We start from the raw sequence: 20,351 nt of genomic DNA, 5'->3' as shown, positions 1-20,351 counted from the left end.
CCCCCGCTCACCACAGCTAGAGGAAACCTGAGTGCTGCAATGACAACCCAGCGCAGCCAAACATTTTTTAAAAATTAAATGAAAAAAAAAAAGCTATGGAAGTTAGAAAATGTCCAGACAGCAATTTGTGTATGTTGAAAGCAATGAATAAGCTTTCACCATCTTTTGTAATTCCCAACTCTCATCACTCTAGTTTTTATTTAGGAGTCGTAAGTTTAGCCAATATAATAAATTTGCTAAAGCAGGATGTATTTGTTTTCTACACTCTTCTTGCTTTCCTCCTAACAACCAATTTCACCTCCTTTCCTTAGTACACCATCCCCATCTCCCTAATCACCAAACGCCCAGAAATCAAATACAACAGTAAACAAGCCGCTGAATGGTACCTTCCTGGTGCTGTATAAAACAAATGCAATCTTCTGTTTGGGCGTTTAAAAACACCACAAGCATTCTTACTTAGATTAAATCATGGATCTCCCTGGTCTCCAGGCATGTCTAGACATGAACCATAAAGGGAATGAGATCCTTGGAGTTTCTCTAGTAACTGCAGGCCAAACCAACAGCAACCCTAAGAACAAGCATTCTTTATTTTTTTAAGCAAAACTATCCCACACACATTTTGTCTTGTTATTTTAATTTTTTAGTTGCACTACCTACAAAATAAACTGCATTTTAAATGTTTGATTTCAGTAGGCAATGCATATTGATGACTTTTATATATGAATTTTCTTTTTTTTTTTAATCATCTTTGAAGAAAAGTTTTTAAAATCTAAATTTCAAGGCATCTACCTGCAACCACTGCCTTGGATGGCAGCAATTCAGCTCAGGTAAGACATGTAAAATGCAGCTAATAATCATAAAATATCAATCAGGAGGAAGTATTAAATATTGTATTGGGTAAAAATGACTAACAATTTGAAAGAATTGCCTTTGTAACCACATCCTAACCAAGACTTATAAGATTGCATATGGTTAATGGAATGGAAGCTATTTTATTTATACATGTATATTTAACTAGAAAGTACAAATTGAACTCTACAGTTGTCTCTAGAGAGTTTAGAGGTTAGCTAACTCTGATTACAGCATGTTGCCTGATAATGGCTTGGTATACTGTACATGTTAAAGGTTTACGAAGGATTTATGTAATGTATTCAACAACATCATGCTCTCCCAAAGATATGATGAATACAAATCACTGTTAGTTGTAAATAACCTGCCTTTTGCAATTTAACAAGTTAATTTTTACAATTAACATTTTCTGTATTGTACATTTTATACCTTGGTTTCTTACTCTTCACTTTGGTGTATACAGAGCAAATGATGCATTTAACAAAAAAAGTACTGTTTTTCATATTCAAAGATAATGCTATAACTTACTCAAATTCATCCTTGAGAAGATGTTCTGGTGTTTTAAGAATGTGAGTTTGGAATGTGTGTTGAATGATCTAGATCATCTGGGCCTATGCATGTTGAGTGGCATCTGTGAGACCACTTGCTGGGCAGGGAATCAGCCTATAGCTGGGGAGTTTTCCTTTGCGGACAATCATTTAGAATTAAGATATTTGGGTCAATAATGAGTACTCCATCCTGGGTGCATAAAGATCAAAGGGAGGGCTACTTCCAGCTGAGCCCTAGAAGGTGTGTAATCAAACAGTGTTCTTTATTCTCTCCTGATTCATGCACTGAAGAAAACAAAGGGAAGGAGTAACTAAGGGAAAGAATTATTAGTAGAGGTCTCCCAGAAATCCTCACTCTCCTTTTTGCTCAATCTACTCCAAATGCACACATAAACACATGTACATCCTCAAATGTGGAACTGAGAGAATAAGACAATGCAACTGGTCACAAAACACTGTCTTTCTTCCACAGCCCTCACCGTGAACGTCCGAAACGACGCTTGCTTCTAGGACCTACTTATAGTTCTCCTCCATGCCCCACCCCGCTTACTTATATTTCTACACGCCCTGGACATTTACTAGGCACTGTCTTGTAAAGTAAATAATGTGTGTTCATTTTGTGTTACCATCTAGGTTGTACGTAGAGAGGGTGGAACGACCCTAGGGGCTAAACATACAGCAGGGATTGAAATAAACAATGTACCAGAAGTAGGAATAGTTTTGCCTAAAGTTGACCCGGGCTAGATTCCTGGGTTGGGAAGATCCCCTGGAGAAGGAAATGGCAACCCACTCCAGTATTCATGCCTGGAGAATCGCATGGACTGTAGCCTGTCAGGCTCCTCTGTCCATGAGGTCGCAAGAGTTGGACGCAACTTAGCGACTAAAGCACCAAAGCTGACCTAGAGGGTGCGAAACTTTGGCCTCGACCTTAAGAGGCCCACACTCCCATCTAACTAACGAGCTGGCCGGCTCCCTCTCTTGACTAAAAGAAGATCTGGCTCCCACCCCCACTGAATGGCCCTCCGACAATGGGAGAGCACCCAAAGGGAACACAAGAGGGCAGACGGGACCTCAGAGGCACTCCTCCGGCATGTTACAGAAAACTGGAGCCAACCAGCTGATACTCCAGCGAGCTGTTTTCCCTGACGGGGATGGGTTTTGAAAACTGGCGGGAGGGCCTGGGGTTTTTTGGAGAGGGGATCGGAGAGAAGGAGCTCTTCGTCCCTCCCGATAGATGAAGAAAAACAACTTCCCAAGATCCTTGCCTCCTCGTCCGGGGCCTCGTCCCGACAGGCGCCCGCCCCCCGCCCCTTCAGGCGGCGTCCTCCCCGCCCCCACCCCGCCCCTCCCCCCACCGCCCCTCCCCGCCCCTCCCCCACCCGGCCCCCCTCGCGCCTGCCCCGCCCCCTCCACCCGCGGGGTTCTGAGGGCGGTTGGTCGGCCACGGCCACGGTCACTTGGCCACTCGGAGCGGCGGGGCACACGAGGTCGAAAGAGCCGGCTCGAAGGGTTGGGGCCCAGACCTGAAGAGAAGTTTCCTGGGGCTGACCCGGCCCGGCTGAGGGAGGTGGGAGCCGGCCCGAGGAGAGCGGAGGGGAAAGGAAAGGGAAGGAAGGGAACCTGAGAGGCAGAGCCCCGGGAGGCGGGGAGACCGCTGGCCAGGGACGCGGGGTCGGGGGCTCGGTGGCCCAGGTGGGGCCAGCCGGCCGGGCACCCCCGGGAGTCACCTGGGCCTGGGGTGGGGGCCGAACCCTCGGGCGGCAGGTTCCCGCTGGAGCGCCGCCCGCCGGCCTCGCCAAGCGTGCGCGGCACGTCCGGCGGGGGCCCCGCGCAGCCCCACGGGCCGAGCGAGAGTCGCTGGGGGGCGGCCCGGAGGCGTCCTCTGGGGACCCGCATCCTGGGCCTCGCGCCCCGGCACTGTCGGGTGTCGCCCCCGGGGAAATGTGGGGTCGCGGCGGGCCTGATCCCTCCCGCCCGCCTGCTCTGGGACACCGCGTCGGCGCTGCGAACCGTCTGAGAGCGAGCCCGCGGGCGCCCGGTGCTCGGTTTGTAGGCAGTGTAATTAGCTGATTGTACTCTCATGCTTACAATCACTAGTTCCACTGCCATCAAAACAAGGCACAGCATCACCCGCCGCCCTGCCGGCAGGAAGACGCCACCCTCGGCGGCTAACCGCCGACCTCAAGCGTTCGAGTAGAGTGCCCAGGGCTTCGAGATCTGATGCGTCAGCGTTTAGCGCTGCTGGCGGAGCACGTTGTCAGCTTGCTAGTAACCCCCCTTGCAAACTCCTTCAAGCTGCTGCTTCTAGATACTGTTAAAGTGTTAGCCATCTCTAGGACTAAAAGCAAAACGGTGCAATCCCATGTAAACAAAGCGAAATCCGTGGTGTTGAATGGCCTTAAGACTTTTTAACTGCTGGGTGGAGCCCCCACGTAGCGTTTAATGCTGTTTGTGCCTGTTTTTCATTATTTAGTTCAGTCACTCAGTCGTGTCGGACTTTTTGTGACCCCATGGACTGCTGGCATGCCAGGCTTCCCTGTCCATCACCAACTCCCAGAGCTTTCTCAAACGTGTCCATCGAGTCGGTGATGCCATCCAACCAGCTCATCCTCTCATTATTTAGTAGGGTATTCACCAAGACACCAAGTGAGCTACTACTGAACTAGTACCTTGCCTATTGCAACGTATGGAGCACCAACCTGAGACACAGTTTGTAATAAATGTAAACCTTTTTCCTGTGAGTCTAGTTACTAGGCAGTGTAGTTAGCTGATTGCTAATAATACCAATCACTAACCACACGGCCAGGTAAAAAGATTTGGGAATTCATCCAAATGAGCTGCATGTATATATCAATGTGGGGGGCTTGGCGAGGAGGATTGGAATTTGCTGCTATTGCCCATTGCTTATTTATCAATAGCTTAACCAAGAGAGAAGTCAACATTTTAGGTGCTAAATATACGATGTATATTTTATATGTGTATATATATATATATATATATGATTTTTCAATATTCCTTCAGTCTCTGAACCAAAAAATGTTCAGATATATCGGAGAATAGAATTTTTTTCCTTAGCTGTCATTGTATAGATTTGTAATTATCTACTTTTGAACTGTATTTTTGTGAGAGACTGTATTAATATCTTGAAAGAATAGTGTCATAAGGAAACGAAATTGTGGTTATTACCAATACGTTCATGTCCTTTCCTTAACTGGTTTTATGATTTCCATCTCAATTCCTCCCACAGTAATTACAACTTTCCTATCGCTGAAAGAGTTAAATTGTTCCTAGATTAACCAGATCGCTGGGGAAAGCTACACACATAACATTTGTAAACATTTTTGTAGAAACATATTAACAAAAATGTTCATAGTGTATTTTTCATCACACTTATCCGATATATTTAAGTAATCATTTACAACACTTGCCGTAAAAGCAGCTTTTAGTGGGACTGACAATCTAAATCAAGCTTCTTTCCGTAAGATTGGCCTTACAGATTCAGGGGGGAAATGTGTAAAAAAGTATACACGTGGGTACCTATCAGCCCCGTTCCGACCTCTAGCTACCATAGGCTACGATGTTAGCTGCCCTGTTGAATTCATCAACCAATGCAGGCCCAGAACCTCCCCATAGAGGGTGCTGCGCTACAGCAATCTGGTGTGGAAAAGGGTTTGGGGCGGTGGAACTAAGGAACTGAAAGCTTTATTTGGGGTAAAGGAAGCTGGTGTGGCGGGGATACGAGGAAGGAGGCTGAGGATGAAAAAGCTGAAGTGCTCCCCCACTGACTCCAACAGGACAAGACGCCCCAAAGTGGATGCTTTGACTCCTATTTGCACCCCAAGACTTGGACAGGTCCCAAAGCCTGTGATCACTGCAGAAATGGGATTCAGGTGACCCACAAGCGCGCGCCAGACCCCATCATCTACCGAGCAAACCAAGGGCTTCCGGCCGTGGCGCTTGCCAACTTGGCGGGTTTCCGCGGTGAGGGCGGGGCGGGGCTGAGAGACCGGCAAAGGAGCTTGGAGAAGCGTCCTGAGTTGCCATGGAAACGAGGCCCAGCAGCAGTCTTAGCAGCCCAGAGGAGTCCTGTGAAGCTTTTCCCCAAGGATTGCTAGTGTTCACCGGCTCTTCGGATCGCGATGCCAACTTGGCCAAGCAGTTCTGGATCGGGGCGTCAATGTACCCCCACAACGAATCTCAGCTGGTGCTGTCCAGAGGTAGCAGCCAGCGTCTGCCGGTGGCGCGGCCTTCCAGGAGCAGTGCACCGGGTGAGTAGCTCCTCTGTAACCCACGGGGAAGATACTAGAGCCCCGCCCAGGAGAAACTGCTGAACCTAGTTCTAAAGAACCTTTCAAATATCTAAACCTCTATACAAATAATTTTAAAATCGTCTCTGCAATTTTTCCACCCCAAAATGATCGGTGGTGTCTTTGTTATATCTAAAAGCACATCTGAAAATATCACCTGGGTTATGACATCTATTTGTCTAAACAGTGTAGAATAGTCTGGGCAAATGTTGGCTGAAAGAATATGAAAGACAGTCGTTTACAATTGAGTTCAAACATGAAAGCCCTAGAGAAGGTTGAAGGCAGAGTCAATATTAGGAAACAAGTTCCCTGACATGTAAGGCTTAAGATGGGGAAACTGCAATTTTTATAGGTATAGAAAACTTAAATACCTTTAATGCTATGGGTTTTCCAGATATCTCTTTACTTCCCTTTTGTATTTTTTAGAGAAAACTTACTTCCAGCCTTTTTTCCTTGAGGAAAGCAGTAAGTACAAAGTTTTATGCCTTTCAACATCCTGATTCCTAGATTCTTTTAAAAAAAATCTAAGAATTTTTTAAAAATTTTTTAAAAATATAGATAATAAGTATAAGGATACAACTTCATACTTTGGCATAACTTTATGAAAGCATACCAGGACCCTGCCTCAGGGACCAATTCATTTATCCAGAGGAAAATGCCTAAATTCCTGTAACACTTTGAATAGGAACTGTAATATCTAATACTACAAGTTTGTTCTGTTTAGAGACATTTTCTTATCTCTGGACTCAGGCTACTCCTCTTCTAAAGAGATTAAAGCTTCCTTGCGATCAGAGCTAATTAATTCAGTCTCCAGTTATTTATGAATCTGGTTCATAAAGTTTCAAGACAGTACATACTTATGTTACCTTCCTACTCTATGTATTACCTTTTAACCTTTAATTTTTATCAACATTATTGTAAAATCATGATAAAATTATTTCAGATTGAATTTGACTGTTTTCTTTAGAGAGTAGAGATGTCACTGCTGAAACCCTAAAGATTCAGGAATCCGAGGAGAAAAAAAAGTATCTCCAAAAGGTAGGCCAATATTTCAGAAAATTATTTGATTTTCATTAAAATTTCATTATTATTTTCTGTGTGTGTTTTAGTTGCTCAGTCATGTCTGACTCTTTTTGACCCCATGGACTATAGCCTGCCAGGCTCCTCTGTTCATGGAGTTCTCCAGGCAAGAATACTGGAGTGTGTTGCCATGCCCTTCTCCATTATTTTCTAAATCATCCCAATATTCTTTTTTTTAATATACATATATAGAAATTTTCTGCTTCTGGTATATCAGCTTGGGCATTGAAGAATCTTTATTAGAACTTTAATTGAAGATTAAGAAATTCTTTTAAACTTGGGCAGTTCTCAGTCTCTGCAAAAGCCCAAGGATGTATAAGAACAATGCAATCAGAGGGAAGTGGGGAAAAATGGATTCACATAGTTTCCATCCAATAAGGCCCTAAATCATATACAAAGTTGTAAGAAGAGAAATAGTGTAAGAACAGGAAAAAATGAAGAGAATTGACTGTCTTGCTGTGCTGCGCTGTGTCACTCAGTCCTGTTTGACTCTTTGATGAACCAACTATCTTAATAGGTCAAAATTAAATGATCAGAGGAATGAGTCTGTCATCTCGAACCATTTTGATTAAAGGCCACAATTCAGCACATTGGTGTTGTCAAATCAACTGAACATGTCTCTTCTTGGCAACCTCCCTTGTTGCTTTTCTTGTTGTAGGCACAGACTTTAACTCAATAATTAGTACAGTGATTTATAGAAACATTTTGTTTGGTTAATGGGGAGATTCCATTCCTGTAACTGTTCCTGTACTATAAAAGCAAAGATAGAGGATTTGTCTGACCAATGTCTTTAATCACTGAATCTATTGGCAAACTCCAAAAGACTTATTGGGAATTCTACATAAATTACAGAACAATCATTTGAGTTAGCTGATCACATTAGTTCCCTTTGTGGACTCTTGGTGATGCCTCCAAACAAATTAAGTGATTAGAAATAGTCAGCATTTTCTTCTCTCCTGGGGATACTATATACGTATATTTATACTAGAACTTAATGAGGGGGAAGAGAACTTAATTTTCAGTGAGGCGAAAATCATTAAAATTCCACCTCTTCAGCATATTTTGATTTCATTTTTGGAAGAGATTAGAAGTAAAATATTAAAGGCAAACTATTTCCAATTTTTATCATTTTTTTGTCAAACAATTTAAGACAATTTGAGGAGTTACACGTGAATTTTCTGTTAACGGACTATTAGTAGTCTTAGAACTGATTTCCTTGCCTCAGGTTCTTCTATTATTTATTAATTAATACCCAGATATCTACTGAGAACCTGTCACGTGCCAAGTACTATCGTAGATGCCGGGAATATAAAGATGTATTCTCTGACTTCCAGGAATTTATAATCTGGTGTGGGAGAATACCAATTAAATAATGCATTATTATGATAGATTATGCACATAATACATTATTATGATAGAGATACACACGTAGAACTATAGGAATACATTGAAGGACATCAAAGTCAAGCTTAAGGATTCAAGAACTCTTCCCAAAGGAACTGCGTTTCAAAGAATGTATAGAGTTGACCAATCAAGTAATATCCTCCATGCTAAACTAGTTATCTTCCTAAAACCCAAGTCCTTTTATGCTGCTTTCTTACTGTATTCGTCTGCCAGGGTTGCCATAACAAAATACCACAGAACAGGTGGCTTAAATAACAGAATCTTATTTTCTCACAGTTGTGGAGGCTGGAAGCCTGAGCTCAGGGTGCCTCCAGAGTTGGTTTCTGATGAGGCCTCATTCCCAGCTTCTGCAATAGATGGTCACTTTCTCAGTGCATTCTCACATGGTAGCAGGAGCTCTGGTGTCTCTTCATCATCTTATAAGGACATCAGTCCTGTTATATTAGAACCCCACCATTATGACCTCATTTAACTTGAACCACCTTCCTGAAAGATCTGTTTCCAAATAGAGTTACACTGAGAGTTAGGGCTTCAACACAGAAATTGCAGGAGTGGGGATGGGAATGATATATTTCAGTCTATATATCTGGTTTCATTTTTCTCCCTGGCTTTTCTGCAGCATGGAGACCAAACTCTCCAGCAAGGTATTCAAGTTCTTTCCCAGTCTGACCATAACCTGACTGTCTTCTACCACTCTCCTTCCTTCCCCTATTCAGCACCCCCTACCCCAAAAGCAGCGTCCTCTGTCCAGCTGGTGCTCAGCCACTAGGCTAGGGCACACTGTGTACCCTTTGCCATATGTGCTGCGATGGTAAATGGGTAAATGTTAATATATTTTTGCTAAACCTAAACACACACATTATCCTGTGATATCTGTCAAATTGTACATTAAGTCAAATGGGTTCTGCAAGGCAGTATAAACAAGACTCTATCTGTTGAGAGTAGAAGAGGCCTAACCAAGCAGCAAACCAGCAGGACAGAAAGAGAATATTAATGAAACTGCCTTGTGAGGATATAGGAGAGCTGAGTCAGCATGGTGCTAAAATTAAGAGAATAGTGTAATAATTGAATGCTCTTATAGATATCCTCTTTACCATCTGAGCCACTGGGGAGGCCAGTGGATGTGAACTTGGACAAAATCCAGGAGATGGTGAGGGACAGGGAGGCCTGGCATGCTACACTGCAGCATGGGGTCATGAGGAGTTGGACATGACTTGGCAACTGAACAACAGCAATAGATGTCCTCAGATACCATTGTGATATAGTACTCATAACACCCAATTTAGTGAGTGCATACCATGTCTATGTATACTAAGCTAAGCACTGTATATGCATCAACTCATACTCTCCTTAAAATAACCTGATGATGATTATTCCCACTTAATCAAACAAGGCTTAAATGATCTTCCAAAGTTCGCACAACTGGAAAGTGGCTGAGTCTATATTGAAAGCCTGTATCCTAATTCCAAAGCCCATGAGTCTCATTTTGTTGTACTGATTGATGGCCACACTATTGTTCAAGTATGCTGCTGAAGATTCTAAAATTCAAAACTGTGGTATGAATACAAGTGTGAGAAACAGTGTTTCCAGCCCTGTGGAACGGTACACTCTCTTCAACCTGCAGTGCCCTTTTGTGTGTCTTCCTAAAACGCCGTCCCGCATTTACCTTCAAGTTTCAACTCAAATACAACTTCTCTCTGAAGCCTTCCCAGAGGTGACCTGGACACTACAGAATGAATAGCTCCCTTCTCTGTGCTCCCAGAGCAAGTCATGATCTGTGTTATAGCTGCATGTGGATGTTTCTGTCTCTCCTGCTGGATTCCAGGCACCATAGTGTCGTGGACTTCGGAGACAACCTGGGTTCGGACGTCTGACTCTGCCACTTACTATCTCAATGACCTTGAGAAGCCTACTTAACCCCTGTAAGGCTCAGCTTCCTCAGACGGAGAAGCAGCAGTGATAAAAATATCCCCCTCATCCAGCTGGTATAAGACATGTAAAACACCTGGCCATCGTTTGCTCTCAACAAAGGCCAGTTCTCTTTTCCTCCATGAGGGCAGAAGTCATTTCCTATGTGCTTGACCCTGGTACTCATCTACCTATTGAAACTCAATAACTATTTGTTGATAGAATAAATAATTGCATAATTGAGTTAACGAATGAATGGACATATGCTCTATACAGTGATAATGTCATTTTGGTTAGCCTTTTGCACATGTATACACCTGACAAATTTTTCCAGGCTGACAGTTTTTGTAAGAATATTCTCCAAAGCTAGTCTATTTGCAAGTCTACTTTAGGATCAATTTAGCACATACCCTCGCTTCTCAGTTTTGCTTTTACCTCATGGGTCTATATATGATGGGAGGAAATGTGACTCCTTGTAATTACTAAAACTTAGACTCTATTTTTGGATGACATTGTTTTTTTAGGATTGTAGTACTCTCTCTACATTGCCGCCACCACAATTCTAGAATTTTCAGCTTGATGGCAGAAAATAAATGGGTTCTATTTAACACTAGTTAAATAGAACATTTATAATCGATTTAATTTGCAGATCTTCTACATATTTTGAACATATACATTTGTAAGTAAATTCCTGGTATAATTTTCATTCTAAAATGGTAAAAAATATTCCCCATCAAGTCACTTAAAGTTTTTTTTTCTTTCACAGTCTCCTTAAAATTAAGGAAAATCTAAAAATTTATCTCTCTCTCTCCTAAAAATACCTTTATAGCTTTTCTCCCCAACTGATATTGATTGATTTTTTTCAGTTGTTGAACTTTTAAAAAATTTTAATGTTATCCTCCATCTTGGAATATCTTCCAGATATACATTATAAATACTTTGGTTAGTAGAAAAAATGCTATTAATCACAAGTACTATTTCTGTGATGGATAGCCATGGCAGAAAATCAAGAACAATTTGAGTCCATCAAGATTAAATGGCTTACTCTGCCAATAAAGGAAACCTTATAGTTCTGTACTGGCCCATTATTCTTCCTTTGAGAGTTCTAAAGTAGTCTGAAAACATTATAATAAATGAATAGTCAGCTAATTCTTTGAAATCATAAAACTAATTTGCTTTTTAGTTTTGCCACCTTTAAAAAAGCTCTTTACCTGATTATCTCTTTATGAAAATGATTATAAATAATTCATTTTCTGGGAGGGGAAGTAAAGATCAGAGCAGTACTTTAAGGCATGTATATAGACAACATATTCATAAACATCCATCAGGAATCAGAGTTTAATGTGAGTAAATATAAACTAAAGGTTTTTAGAAGGAAAAGATCCCATCTGCGAATCAGCAATAAAGATATGCTCTTTATCAGGCTTCCCTGGTGGCTCAGACAGTAAAGAGTGTGCCTCCAATGCAGGAGACCTGGGTTCAATCCCTGGGTCAGGAAGATCCCCTGAAGAAAGAAATGGCAACCCTCTCCAATATTCTCACCTGGAGAACTCCATGGACAAAGGAGCCTGGTGGGCTATAGTCCATAGGGTTGCAGAATCGGACATGACTGAGCAACTAACATTTTATCAGGAATGGGGTTTAAATCTGTTCAGTCTCACAACCTGTACAACCAATGCTAACTATGGGGTAAGTCTTCCTCAAAAGTCAATTTGCAGGCTTCTCTGGTGGCTCAGTGGTAAAGAATCTGCCTGCCAAGGCAGGAGACACAGGTTCAGTTCCTGATCCAGGAAAATCCCACACGTCATGGAGCAACTAAGCCTCTGCACCACAACTACTGAGTCTGTGCGCTAGAGCCTGGGAGCCACAAGTACTGAAGCCTGCGTACCCTAGAGCCTGTACAGCCACAGGAAAAGCCACTGCAGTGGAAAGCCCGCCCAGCAGCAGAGACCCAGCACAGCCTAAAATAAATACATAAATTTTAATATTTTTTAAGAAAAAAGAAATTCCTATTTCTTAAACAAAAAAAGTCAGCTTGCTATATGACACTTCAGTGAACCAGAAGCAAATCATTCTATGATGAGATCATGCTTAGAAGAAGAATCTAAGAAATTTCACAAAGATGCGTTTTTAGATACCAAATCACAAAAGTGGAAACATTTAACATTATCCTCCATTATCTTATACTTTTAAGGGACGCACAGAATCACTGTTAATCAGTTTTGTAGAGCCAAACCAAAGATGTAAGGAATTTCCTCAGTGTCATTGCCCAGGATGTCCAGTTAAAAGAAAATCCTTTTTGGTATCAAATTGCCCAGGAATGGCTACCCAGACAAATCAAAATTTTCTCAGTCTCAGTGTTACCTGGCTTTGTTTTAATTTTGCTTTCCTGCCCTTCAGTTCAGTTCAGTCACTCCGTCGTGTCTGACTCTTTGCAACCCCATGAATTGCAGCACGCCAGGCCTCCCTGTCCATCACCAACTCCTGGAGTTCACTCAAACTCATGTGCATTGAGTTGGTGATGCCATCCAGCCATCTTATCCTCTGTCGTCCCCTTCTCCTCCTGCCCCCAATCCCTCCCAGCATCAGAGTCTTTTCCAATTAGTCAACTCTTCGCATGAGGTGGCCAAAGTATTGGAGTTTCAGCCTCAGCATCAGTTCTTCCAATGAACACCCCAGACTAGTCTCCTTCAGGATGGACTGGTTGGATCTCCTTGCAGTCCAAAGGACTCTCAAGAGTCTTCTCCAACACCACAGTTCAAAAGCATCAATTCTTTGGCTCTCAGCTTTCTTCACAGTCCAACTCTCACATCCATACATGACCACTGGAAAAACCATGGCCTTGACTAGACAGACCTTTGTGCCCTTATGTAGTATTAAAATTCCTTTTCCTCCATTAGGAAGTGGTGGGTTTCTCCTTCACCAACAAGATACTTATTTAAATTCTTGTTGTTGCAAATTTGTCAAAGGATTCAAGTGGAAGAATAATAAAAACAGACTGTGTATTCACCGTAGCAAGCAAATATTTTGGTAGCAAATGATAATTAAAAGATTGCATAAATATGAATTACTCTTTTATATCCTCTGTTGTACCACTTTGTCTTCAAACATTATTCAGTCTTGGGAAACATTTAAGGTTGACAGATAAGGTTTCCCTCTTAATCTTCTTTAGTAACATCTACAGTCCACCAAAGGCTTCCCAGGTGGTGCTAGTGGCAAAGAACCTGCCTGCCTGCCAATGCAGGAGACAGACACAGGTTTGATCCCTGAGTTGAGAAGATCCCCTGGAGGAGGGCATGGCAGTCCACTCCAGTATTCTTGCCTGGAGAATCCCATGGATGAGGAGCCTGGTGGGCTACAGTCCACAGGGTCACAAAGAATCAGACACAACTAAAGGGACTTAACACACTACACACACACACACACACACACACACACACACAGTCCAGCAAAAGATGCCTGGGGTGAGAAATGATATTTGAGATCAAATAGTTGATGAATTCATTACCCCAGACAGACCTATCCCCAGAGTTGGATAGGGTCATGCCCCAAATGCATCTCATCTTTTTTTCCAAAGATCTGTATATCTTTTCTTCTGTATATATTCACTTTAAGAACAAAATAAAAGCATTTTAAGCCCTATAGTACAATTAGGCAAGGACCCATACTATTGCCTGGTAAAACATGATTAAATGAAACTATTGAACACAGAACAAAGCAAAGAAGGTCATGTATTTTTAAAAATTAAGTCAGAACTATTTGATTCCAGCTACATGAAGCCTTATTGTTCAAATTAGTAAACACCTTATAAGCAGTGAAAGTGAAGTCACTCAGTCGTGTCCGACTCTTTGCAACCCTGTGGACTGTAGCCTACCATGCTGCTCTGTCCATTGCATTTTGCAGGCAAGAGTACTGGAGTGGGTTGCCATTTCCTTCTCCAGAGGATCTTCCCGACCCAGGGATAGAACCCGGGTCTCCTGCATTATAGGCAGACGCTTTACCATCTGAGCCACCAGTAGGGTTAATCAAATAGAATTTTTTGAAGAACTGGGTAATTCTGTGGATCAGGTCACTCAGAAAATAATCACAACATACCTGAAATCAAAACCATAGTCTACCTTTTCCCTTTGCCTCTGCCAAAGGCAAGATAAAAAGAGCTGTAGGTAAAATATGTTGGAGCCAGATAAGAAAGTTTAAATTTTTCTGTATCTATATTTACTTCCTCATTTTATCATTTTCTGTGCTAAGGTGTTTTAGTCCCAGGAGGTATGGTCACGCATACTCTCAGAGCCTGATACAGCCGTTTGCCTATTTGGCTTCTGAGATTTTGCAGCTTCCCAAGCCACTGTGTTGGTGATGTAGTCAATCCTTCTTATTCACGATTCCATATTTGCAAATTCACTTACTATGCAACAGTTTATTTGTAACCCCAAAATCAATACTAGTAGCATTTTTATGGCCATTGGAGGTAATTCACAAAGCAGTGAAAATTTTGAGTTGCCCAACACACGTTTCTAGCTGAAGCTAAACAAGACAATGTTCTGCCTTCTTGTTTCATCTCATACTGTAAATAGGTGTCCTTTTTGCAGTTTATTAAGTGCCATGTTTTTCACTTTTTTAAATGATTTCACTGATTTAAATAGCCTCCAATGCTGAAGGACTGCGTTATGTTCCTAAGTGCAAGAAGGTTGTGACGTGCCTTACAGAAAAAATACATGCTTTAGATAAGCTTGAATCAGATATGAGTTACAAGTGCTATTAGCTATGAGTTCAATGTTGGTGAATCAACAAGCTATTTTAAATAAGGTGTCTGTAAAGAGAAATACATAAAACAAAGTTGTATATTGATGAAATGTGGTGAAACATTTCACATTGCTGAAATGTTGAGATCAAAGGCAGGCAGGAGCCTAGAAGACATGGTCACCTCTGTGCTGAGTCGACAGTTTCTTCTGCTTGGAAATTCCTTTCTCCGATTTCTCCCTTTAGCCAATGCCTACTTGTATTTAAAAACACTTCAAAAATAATCACAAGCAAGTCTTTCCTTACACTCGCTATTCCCCAAGTTGATACAAATGCCCTTTCCTTTGTGCTTCCCTCAACCCTGTACATTCCCTGGTCATAGTTCCTGACACATAGTAGTATGGTGGAGTTGAGCTGTTTCTCCTGCGGGCTCTAAATTCCTTAAGGAAAAAGATCATGACTTCCTTGACTTTATAACCACAGGAACTGACAAATATAAGAACATCTCCTAACCTACCAAATAAATGCTTATGAGTGAACAAATAGATTATTTAACTTGTCTGAACCAGACACGTGCATGATAGCCCAGTTCCTTGAGCTAGATAGCTTATGAGGTATTCATTTCATCAGAGGATGGCCCAAAATAGAATTGACCAAGACTCAGAGCCTCACAGGCTCAGAAATACTAAATAAACATGTAGGCAGTTGCAAAAAAGGATGTCCAAGCAATAGACAAGAGTGGAAATAGTCTGTAAGCCACAGAATAAAGTCACAGTCAATGAGCATTATCTGTTCTCTGAAGGAACTGACACGAGGAAAAGGCAGTAGATAAACATTTAAGGTCCTGGTGCCAACAGCATGTAAGAGAAACCTTGATATGGGAATTAGAATGCAGCATCAAGACTAGAAAATAAGTCAAGGCCACTGTCCCCAACTGTCTGAGGGCAAAGATACAAGACAAAAACATGGGACACGACAATATATACTAGAACTTTGATACAGAGATAGACTTGGCTATAAAAATAGAAAGCAAATTCCTAGAAGCATGTATCTTTCACCCAAACTCCCATCACATTCCTAAACGTTTGTGTCATTCCCTACTGCCGTACCCAGATAGCTACTTTAGAGCCATCGCTGTATGAGACAAACAAATTCACCTAACTATAGTAATTCTTTCTTACAAAACCAAAAAAATATTTTTCAAAAGTCAGTTTACCAACAATTGATTTTATTGTTGAGATAAAAATCTGTTAAATAACTTTTTAAGAAAGGCAGTGGCATATTTTCATTGTAGCACTAATTCAGTAATTTATTTCAAAAAACTTACAATTTATCTAAACTTTGAAACTTGTATTATAAAGGATAAATTTTTAGAACAATGAATAAGTAAAAACATAAAGAAAAAAGAACATATAAAATACATTTAAAAGGTAATAGGAAATAGTAGGGAATTCCCTGGCAGCCCCGGTAGTTAGGACTTTACATTTTCATTGCTGTGGCCCAGTTGAAGAACTGAGATGCTGCAAGCCACATGGTACTGCCAAAAGAAAAAAAAAAGAAAAAAAACACTGTTGGCTATAAGTGTTCCAAACAGATATGTTGTAGTTGTTGGTGTAGCTATAGACATTAGTCTTTATGTGTGAAGTTGAATTGGACATTATATGCATCTCGATTCATACATTAATACAGGTGAGGGCCATCCAGTGAAATGTGGGGTCATGCGGCCAAGCTGAAATTTACAGAATGTTTGCCAAAAGCAGCTGAAAACTTTGTACCCTTATAAAAAGATGTCGGCAAGGTAAGGGTCAAAACTTAAGAGGCAGTGTACAGCTCAGGCATGAAAGGTCAGACAAAGCTATCAACAGGAAGATGAGTTCCAGAGTCAAAAGGTAGGAGAATCCAATTTGGAAAAGATAGGAGAATGCAATTTGGAAAAAATTGCACAAGATTTATTTGACAAATATTTGTTGAGAATCTATGTTAGTCTGGCATTGTGCTAGACACAGGAGTACAATGATGAACACCAACAAAAAAACAAGCATGAAAGTTACAAACTCTGCCCTTTTCTGAAACTTATCATCTAATCAATGAGAGAAATACTTATGAAAGAATTACGTGTGATGTTAGGAGAACATCTAATCAGGCAGTATTGATCCAATCAATGGAGTCAGGGAGAATTTCTGCAAAGATTTAGCTGAGATTTGAAGGAAGAATGGGCTTTAATTAGGCCAGAGATGGGGTGGAGGGAACATTAAGGGAACATTCTGGACAGCAGAAACAACTTAGTGCCTGTCTAAAGCTGAATGGCCAGTGTGGTGATGGAAAACTTAGGCCACAGTACTTAAACAATAAGAAGCCATTGTAGGGTTTTAATTTGGGAGAGGATAATAACAGATTTATTTGAAAAAATTCAGGAGAATAGGTTGAAAGTGGCCAGAAGTAAGGAAACCAGAGTGAAGGCTAGTGCAATCATTCAGTTGGGAGGTTATGATAGCTTGGATTAGGAAAAAGTAGATTGATTTAAGAGATATACTTAGGAAGAAAAATAATTAGGACTTGAATTGTATATTGAATATGGACAGTGAGGCATAGCAAGGTATAAAAGATAGTATCATGGTATCCTGGCTTGCAGAACATGATAGATGGTGCCATTCAATGAAACAAGGAACATTAAAGATCAGGTTGTTGGGGTTTTGCAGGGATGGGGAAAGGGTTGTGGTTTAGTCGTTAAGTCATGTCTGACTCTTTGTGACCCCATGGACTGCAGCACACCAGGCTTCCCTGTCCTTCACTATCTCCAGGAGTTTGCTCAAATTCTTGTTCTTTGAGTCAGTGATGCTATGTAACCATCTCATCCTCTGCCACCCTCTTCTTTTGCTTTCAATCTTTCTCAGCAACAGGGTCTTTTCCAATGAGTTGGCGGTTCACATCAGGTAGCCAAAGTATTGGAGCTTCAGCTTTAGCATCAATCCTTCCAATGAATATTCAGGATTAATTTCCTGTAGGATTGACTGTTTGATCTCCTTGCAGACCAAGGTACTCTCAAGAGTCTTCTCCAGCTCCACAGTTTGAAAGCATCAGTTCTTTGGCACTCAGCTTCTTTATGGTCCAAATCACGCATCTATTCATGACTACTGGAGAAACCATTTCTTTGACTATACAGACCTTAGTTGGCAAAGTGATGTCTCTGTCTTTTAATATGTTATCTATATTTGTTATAGCTTTCCTTCCAGGGAGCAAATGACTTTTAATTTCATGTCTGTAGTCACTGTCCACAGTGATTTTGGAGCCCAAGATAATAAATTCTATCACTGTTTCTACTTTTCCCCCTTCTATTTACCATGAAGTGATAGGACCAGATGCCATGATCTTAGTTTTCAAATGTTGAGTTTTAAGCCAGTGATTTCACTTTTCCTCTTTCACTCTCATCAAGAGGTTCTTTAGTTCCTCTTCACTTTCTGCCCTTACAGTGGTATCATCTGCATATCTGAGGTTGTTAATATTTCCCCTGGCAATCTGGATTCCAGCTTGTGATTCATCCAGCCCAGCATTTCTCATGATGTACTCTGCATAGAAGTTAAATAAGCAGGGTAACAATATGCAGCCTTGATGTACTCCTTTCCTAATTTTTAACCAGTCCATTGTTCCATGCCTGATTCTGACTATTACTTCTTGACCTGCATACACATTTCTCAAGAGACAGATAAGGTGGCTTGGTATTCCCATCACTTTAAGTAAAGTTAAAAAATAAAATAAAATTAAAAAAAAAAAAAAGAATTTTCCACAGCTTGTGATCCACATAGTCGAAGACTTTAGCATGGACAATGAAGCAGAAGTAGATGTTTTTCTGGAATTCTCTTGCTTTTTCTATGCATCAACTAATGTTGGGCATTTGATCTCTAGTTACTCTGGCACTTCTAAACTAGCTTATACATCTGAAAGTTCTTGGTTCACTTACTACCGAAACTTAGTTTGAAGGATTTTAAGCATAACCTTGCTAGCATGTGAAATGACAGCAATTGTATAGTAGTTGGAACCTTCTTTGGCATCGCCCTTCTTTGGGATTGGAATGAAAACTGACCTTTTCCAGTCCTGTGGCCAAGCTGAGTTTTCCAAATTTGGTGGCATATTGAGTGCAGCTCTCTAACAGCATCATCTTTTAGGGTTTGAAACAGTTCAACTGGAATTTTGTTACTTCCACTAGGTTTGTTTGTAGTAATGCTTCCTAAGGCCCACTTAACCTCATACTCCAGAATGTCTGGCTCTAGGTCCATGACCATACCATCATCATTATCCAGGTCATTAAGACCGTATTTGTATAGTTCTTCTCTGTGTCCTTGCCACCTCTTCGTATCTCTTGTTTCTGTTAGGTTATCATCATTTCTATCCCTTATCGTGCCCATCCTTACATGAAATGTTCCGTTGATATCTCCAGTTTTCTTGAAGACATCGTTAGTCTTTCCCACTCTATTGTTTTCTTCTATTTCTTTGCATCGTTTATTTAAGAAGGCCTTCTTATCTCTCCTTGCCATTCTCTGGAACCCTGTACTCAGTTGGGTATATCTTTCCTTTTCTCCTCTGCCTTTCACTTCTCTTTTTTTCTCAGCTATTGTAAAGCCTCCTCAGGAAACTACTTTGCCTTCTTGCATTTCTCTTTCTTCAGGATGGTTCTGGTCACCACATCCTGTACAGTGTTATGAACTTCTGTCCATAGTTCTTCAGACACTGTCTACCAGATCTAATCCCTTGAATCTATTCATCACCTCCACTGTATAATCAAAAGGGATTTTATTTAGGTCATATCTAGTGGCCTAGTGGTTTTTCCTATTTTCTTCTATTTAAGCCTGAATTTTGCAAGAAAGAGCTCATGATCTGAGCCACAGTCAGCTCCTGGTCTTGTTTTTGCTGACTGTACAGAGCTTCTCCATCTTCAGCTGCAAAGAATATAATCAATCTGATTCAGTATTGACCATCTGGTGATGTCCATGTATAGAGTTGTCTCTTGTATTGTTGGAAGAGGGTGTTTGCTATAAATGTGTTTTCTTGTCAAAACTCTGGTAGCCTTAGCTCTGCTTTATTTTGCACTCCAAAGACAAACTTGCCTGTTCCTCCAGGTATCTCTTGACTTCCTACTTTTGCATTCCAATCCCCAATGATGAAAAGGACGTCCCTTTTTGGTGTTAGTTCTAGAAGATCTTCTAGGTCTTCATAAAATCATTCAGCTTCTTCAGCATCAGTTATTGGGGTATAGACTTGGATTACAGTGATGTTGAATGGTTTGCCTTGGAAAAGAACCAAAATCATTTTGTCATTTTTGAGATTACGTCCAAGTACTGCATTTCAGACTCTTCTGTTGACTATGAGAGCTACTCTATTTCTTCTAAGGGATTCTTACCCACAGTAGTAGATATAATGGTCACCTGAATTAAATTCACCCATTCTCATTTGCATTTTAGTTCACTGGTTCCTAAAATGTTGATGTTCACACTTGCCATCTCCTCCTTGACCACATCCA

General features: G+C 41.1%; 1 protein-coding gene across 3 annotated transcripts in view; it reads left to right on the top strand.

Moving 5' to 3' along the window:
- Positions 1 to 466: 466 nt before the first annotated feature.
- Positions 467 to 20,351, top strand: part of C15H11orf88 (chromosome 15 C11orf88 homolog) — a 39,290-nt gene continuing 19,405 nt past the window's right edge. The window contains exons 1-4 of one of the 3 annotated variants that reach the window (XM_027563794.1): positions 477 to 827; positions 5,192 to 5,665; positions 6,131 to 6,169; positions 6,672 to 6,742. In XM_027563794.1, the coding sequence (XP_027419595.1) occupies positions 5,440 to 5,665; positions 6,131 to 6,169; positions 6,672 to 6,742 (336 nt within the window). In that variant the 5' untranslated portion in view covers positions 477 to 827; positions 5,192 to 5,439. Of the gene's footprint in view, positions 828 to 2,856; positions 2,965 to 5,191; positions 5,666 to 6,130; positions 6,170 to 6,671; positions 6,743 to 20,351 lie in introns of those variants that run through there. The other 2 variants (XM_027563795.1, XM_027563796.1) reach the window with 2 other exon arrangements.

The sequence above is a fragment of the Bos indicus x Bos taurus genome, chromosome 15 (genome assembly GCF_003369695.1).
Source record: "Bos indicus x Bos taurus breed Angus x Brahman F1 hybrid chromosome 15, Bos_hybrid_MaternalHap_v2.0, whole genome shotgun sequence".
NCBI classification, from domain to species: domain Eukaryota; kingdom Metazoa; phylum Chordata; class Mammalia; order Artiodactyla; family Bovidae; genus Bos; species Bos indicus x Bos taurus.
Note: the sequence above shows the minus strand (reverse complement) of the source record. Positions and strands in the feature narration are given on the sequence as shown.